This window comes from Sturnira hondurensis, unplaced genomic scaffold, assembly GCF_014824575.4.
Source record: "Sturnira hondurensis isolate 20B ecotype Veracruz unplaced genomic scaffold, ASM1482457v3 Scaffold0018097, whole genome shotgun sequence".
NCBI classification, from domain to species: domain Eukaryota; kingdom Metazoa; phylum Chordata; class Mammalia; order Chiroptera; family Phyllostomidae; genus Sturnira; species Sturnira hondurensis.
The window spans coordinates 3,163,898-3,169,897 of NW_028090728.1; the positions used below are offsets into that span (position 1 = coordinate 3,163,898).

General features: G+C 48.9%; 1 protein-coding gene across 7 annotated transcripts in view; it reads right to left on the reverse strand.

Moving 5' to 3' along the window:
* The window catches only part of MPRIP (myosin phosphatase Rho interacting protein), a 164,776-nt gene extending 164,616 nt beyond the window's left edge, over positions 1-160 (reverse strand). For all 7 annotated transcript variants that reach the window (XM_037068876.1, XM_037068877.1, XM_037068875.1 and 4 more), the window contains exon 1: positions 14-160. In XM_037068876.1, coding sequence (XP_036924771.1) covers positions 14-136 — 123 coding nt within the window. In that variant the 5' untranslated portion in view covers positions 137-160. The remainder of the gene's footprint in view (positions 1-13) is intronic.
* Between the last annotated feature and the right edge of the window lie 5,840 nt (positions 161-6,000).

Sequence of the window (6,000 nt, forward strand, 5' to 3'; positions counted from 1 at the left end):
CCCGCCCGCTCACCTGCGTCAAGTCCTCATCGTTGAGCAGATGCGACTCCCGAGGCTTGAAGCAGTTCTGACACTTGCTCTTGTTGAAGATGTTGGCCTGGAATTTCCTGCACGGGTTCTCCTTGGCCGCCGACATGGTCGGCGCGGCGGCGCGGCGAGGCCCGACGGCCCGGTCCGGCGCGCTCCGCGGCGGACGACGGCTGGAGGGGCGGCGGCACCATGCACGGCGGGCTTGGGAGACTGAGGCCGGGCGCAGAGTGGGCGCTGCAGCAAGCCCTCGCCGGCCGCCGCCTCACAGCCGGGCCGCAGACACAGGCCGGAGTGCGTCCCCAGCAGTCAGGGTGGCTTCTCGAGCGCCGGGATGCGGGCCGGGCCTCTCCTCGCACGACGGCGCTGCGATACACGGCGCGCCCGGGCACCTCCTCGCCGGGCCCTGAGCCCCAGGCCCTCACAGAGCGCGCGGTCCCCGCCGCCCGCCGGTACAGCCACCGCCCGGACGTCGCGGGCCCATGGACGCGGCCTTCTGGGCCCGCTGCCTCCCCGCGCTCGGGCCCGCCTCTCAGGTACGGGGTCGCAGCGGGTTCCTGCAGTCAGTACCGCCGCCAGTGCCCCGGGCGCCCCGCGGCCGCAGCAAATGGTAGCGGAGCCTCGCGCACTCCCGGGGCGGGGAGGGCGGGTAGGCGGGCTCAGGGGAGGAGGAAGCCAGAGGGGCAGCGCGCGGGGCGGGACCGCGCCCGGATGCGAACACAGAGTGTCGACCAATGGCAGCTCCGAGCTTCAGCTAACAAAGAAACCCCTCGGCCAATGAAAATCAGGGGCGGAGACAAAGGGCAGCCGGGTTTAGGGTAACTTGTGTCAGCGAGGAAGGTGGGGCGCCGGGATGGGACGTTCAGGTTTGGTGGACTGGTGCCGCGGCCAGCAGGGTCCTGACAGCTGCAGGGCGGGGACGGGAGCCTGCGGGAGGTAAGGGGTGGAATTGACCTCCCGGCAGGCTCTCTACAAATCTCTTACTTCCAACATTGCCTTACGGTGCCCATCTGGACATCCGAGCCCAGCCTGGAACGGATTGCTTTAACACCTACTATGTGCCAGCCCTCCCACCTCCACCGTAGAAATCATACTCAGCATTTCAAGTGCTTGATATCCATTAAAGTTGCACAGTCTCTCCATTTTCATCTACATTTTACACACGAGGAAATTGCGGAGCAGTAAAGGTAAGAAATAAGAGGTAGGGTTTCAAGGGATGACTGAAAGAAGACGTCAGCCTCCAAGAGCTGTCAGTTCTAATATGGGAGATTAGTGAGGGCTGACTCTGCGCCAGACCCTGAAGTAGAACTTCTCACCCATTTAGGTGCTTGGGGAAATTAAGGCTCAGACTCCCGAATTAACTTGTGTAGTCTCCTGGCCAAAAGACCACCTGGAGAAGAATGTAAAGCAGGCACAGGCAGAATATTCAGGAGCCCAAAGAGGGGGAAATGCGCTCTTTGGGAATATAAGGGCGCTTCAAGGGGATAGGGAAATTTAAGCAGATGGTGAGAGGTTGAGGAAGAAGGAGTGGGACCAATGAGGCTAAAAGACTTCTTGACTGCCAGATCATTCAGGGCCTTGAATTCCAACCTCAGGCATATAAATATCATCTTGCTGGCAGCCAGGAGTCAACCACTGAAGTCTTTAAATGGGGGGGGGGGGAGCTAACTCAGCCCTTACAGAGGAGGTGACATTGAAGCATGTGTTAGCGGCAGTGACAGCAGCTGTTGCTTAGGGAATGGGAAGGTTCTAGGAGAAGCAGCAAATGAGCAAATGCTTCCAGAGCTGTGTACTTTTCCACTGATCTTCTGGTTAATATCTCAGGGTGGTAGATTTCAATTTAGTAAGATATTTCCTCCAAAGGGAACTAAGGGGAGGTGGATCAAAGTATTGAGCAGCCTGAGGGAGAAAGAGTAGCTCTACCCCTCACTAACTCTGTGACCTTGGGTAAGTCGCTTCACCTGCCTGCTGCCTCAGTTACCTCATCTACACAATTGGCATGATTGTATGGTTGTTGTGAGCATTGCATGATATGCTTGTTAATTTCTGAATCTAAACAAAGGGTATATATTGTACTATTATTGCAAATTTCTGTTGGTTTAAATCTGTGCCAAGTAAGTGTGTGTGTGTGTGTGTAGTGGGGTAGACAGACAATTCTTGCTTGTATAGAATACTCAGAAACTGATACCAATGATGGCCTCTAGGGAGGGAACTGGGTGGTTGAGAGGTGACCTACTTTTACTTCTCACTGTAAGCCCTTTTGTTCCCTTTGGATTTGGTATTGTGTGAATGTACAACTTGTTTTAGAACAATTTTTAAAAGTCATACCCATGCCTCAAGGCCAGCTCAGTGGCCATTTCCCTTAAGAAAATCCTTGGCATGTTTTCCTCAAGTCAGTGGACACATCCAGCCCCTGCCTTGCACAGGACAAGTTCACAGCTGGGGCTATACAGAAGCATTTGATTCAAGCCTGCCTAGAAGGAGCTTACACTTGAGTAAGTAGAGGAACAGGAGGCAGACAGACAAATTCAATCCAGTATACTGTGGAAATCCAGACTAGGGCACACAGCTGCATATGCAGCTTCAGGGACAGCTCCTTAGAGGAAGCAGTACCTGGGCTGAGTAAGACCCAGCCAGGAGGAGGCAGAGGGAAGGCATTTCAGACAGGCGCTCAGGGTAGAGTCTCAGGGCCTTGAAAGCAATGGGTGTGTCCGTGAATACAAATACCTTGATATTACTGGGTAGTGCAGAGAGAAGAGAGTAATAAGCAATGAGAATGATTGGGAGGATTAAATAGATGGTGTATGTGGAGGTTTAGCATGTACATATGAATACTTATTATGACAGATTAGAGCTCAGCCTCTTTAGGGAGTTGGGTGTTGTTATTGTATAATTATTATTTTATTTCCATTTTACAGAAAACATATATTAGGCTTGGGGTATTTAAAGAACTTACCTGTGGTCAGAATATAGACCCTTTAAGTGAGGGTCAACACCAGAATTGCCTGGGCAATGGAGAACATTAACACATTTTTTTAAAAGATGAAAATAAGGGCTGTAGGTCTGGAGAATGAATCAGAGGTAGAAGACTGGAAACACGATCAATCAGGAAACTACTATAATAGCCCAGAGAGTAAAGAAGGTAGAGACGTGAACTAAGTACAGGGTCAGCGGGAGTAGAAGAGAATGAATGTGGGAAATGAATATTTAGGAGGTGGAGTAGCTACATGTAACCTTTCACTGTGCTACTCTCTCAAACTTGACTAGACTCTGAGCACCAAGAGGGCAGGACTGGATCTGGTTTCCAGCTGCAGTTCTAGGGCCTAGCTCAGTGTCTGGCATAAGGTAGGTAGGTTCTCAAAAAGCACACGAGTTAACGAATGAAAACTTACTGTTCTGCCTTTCATATTGCCCATCCCAGATTATAAAATCCATGCAAACAGGGTCTGTTTTATAGTCTTGGGTTCATTTCCAGGGACCTAGAACAGCACTATGCACAAGGGCAAATAATGTGAACATGTAAGCATTCATGGGCTAAACACTTAAGATGTGCTCACTTGAGTCCTGGCTGGTGTGGCTCAGTGGCTTGAACACTGGCCTGAGAGCCAAAGGGTTGCTGGTTTGATTCCCAGTCAAGTTTCAGGCCAGGTTCCCAGTGGGGGGCACACAAAAGGCAACCACACATTGATGTATCTCTCCTCTTCTCCTTCCCTTCCCCTCTGTCTTAAAAAAAATCTTTAAAAAAAACACTTTCCATTAAGAAAAAGATGTGCTCACTTTATTGTATGTATCTCAATGTACAATATAATGTACTTCTGAAAGAAATAATAAATGAGGAAACATGCAAATGTCACTTGAGTGGGCCCCAAATGCAGCTAAATTTTGCTCTGCGCATCTGCCCTGGGAAGTGTCCCTGCATCCTGTGAGGGAGAAGAACTTACACACACACACATGTACCCACTCTCGCATAAAGCTATAGAATACCCCAGACACACATACTTAGGCACACACCCACAAAGGTAGCCACTGTTTGACCTCTATCACCACAGATTGGTTTGTTGTGTTCTTAAACTTTATATGAGTAGAATCTGCAACCTCTGTACATGGCTTTTCTCACTCAGCAGGTCTGTGAGATTCACTTGATCTGTGTTATATGGGTTGATACTTCATGCTGCCAGGTAGTCCATTGTGTGGAAGTACCATACAACAATTCATCTATCCATGCTCCTGTAATTGGCCATTTGGGATGTTCCCAGTTTGGGCCATTATGAATAAAGATCTTAGATCATCCTCCCTTGTGCATGTCTTTTGGTGGACGTAAATATTTATTTCTGTTGGGAATGCCCAAAAGGATGATTGCTGGGTTGTATGGTGTCAACCAAAGATCATAGTTGCCAATTCAATGACAACAGGCATTTTCAATTTGGGATTTGGTGAAGGGGGAGAGACTCCTATTGAGTGAGAACAGCTCAATTGTAATATAGCTTGGCTGCAGAATAGCACAACTGTGATACAGCCCAGTAGTGGAACAGCATGGCTCTTCCTGGCCAGGGCAAGAGCCAGTAAAACAGTCTTCAGTAGCAATTGAAATTTTGCTCCCTGAGCCAAAGGCAAGTTTACTTATAGAGAAATCCCCATCCTTGGTTCTCAATTGGTCTGTCCTCATGCAAATGAGGACTCCAAATCCTCACAGTTTGGTCCAGAAACTACTGGTCAGAATGGAGCCACTCCGATTGGTTGGTGAAGATGCTGGTGAAGCTATTACAGCAGCACAGTTCCGATTGGAGAGAGAAAGTCTCAGTCCTATTGGTCGAAATAAAATTCCAGGAACTCCTTTATAAGGGCTGGCTCAGATGGCAGGGACACAGTACAGGCAGGCAGTTCAGTGCAGTCTTCTCTCTGAAGTGCGGTTTTGCAAGGGAAGCCCCTGTTTAGCAATGGCTGCTAGGCTCTTTTTAAAAATTTGAACCCAATCAGCCACCAGGAGCCCTTCTTAACCGGTGCGCTGATTCTCAGGGTCAACGTAAGTGAAAGTTTAACTGAATAGGAAACTGCTAAACGGTTCTGCCAACCTGAGATCTGGCTGTCCTCTCACCTTTTATTTTCTAATAACTGATAATAAAATTCACCTGGGGGGACAAGTAAAGTCTACACATTACCAACTCCCTCTTATGGAAATTCTGAATCAGTATAGCTTTTGGAGCTCAGGAATTTCTTTTTTTAAATGTGTGCCAGGCAGGATTTCTTATCTTTAGGTAAGTTTTAGAAACAATGAATGGAGCCAAGGTTTTCAGATCCTGGGGGATTTAAAAAATACCTACTCCCATCCCCCATTCCCAGAACTTCTGGTTTAATTGACATCTGGAAAAGTTTCTTGGGAGATGCTAATGTCCAGTGATTAAGGGAGAGTGGAGAGGAAGAGGCTTTGTGGTTGCACAGACCTGGGATAATCTCAGTGGAGGTCCCATCTCAGGTAGCTGTTACTGCATGAAACCCCCCACCTCCTACTGCAAGTTGTGGCTGACCCGCAGTTTTATTGCCTCTCATGGGTCTGTGAGCTGCCTGGGCTCATCTGAGAAGTTCTGCTGCTCTTGCTGGGGTTCTTTCATGTGAGGGCAAGCAGATGGTGACCAGGCTGGACTGCTCCCTTCTCCTTGCAGTCTCGAAGCTTGTCCTTTCCCCAGGGTCTCTCCCTGAGTCAGTCTTTCTCTCTCTTTATTTTTTTTTTCAAATTTTTTATTTAATTATTTTTCAAGTACAGTTTTCTGTCTATTACTCCCATCCCATCCCACCCCCCATCCTCCCCACTCCCTCCCATTTCCACCCTTCTCAGTTGTTGTCCATGTATCCTTTATATAGGTTCCTCTAAATCCCTCCCTTATTTCCCCTGAAATTCCCTCCCCTCTCCCCTCTGGTCACTGTCAGCCTGTTCTCTATTTCAGTGTCTTTGGTTATATTTTGCTTGCTTGTTTG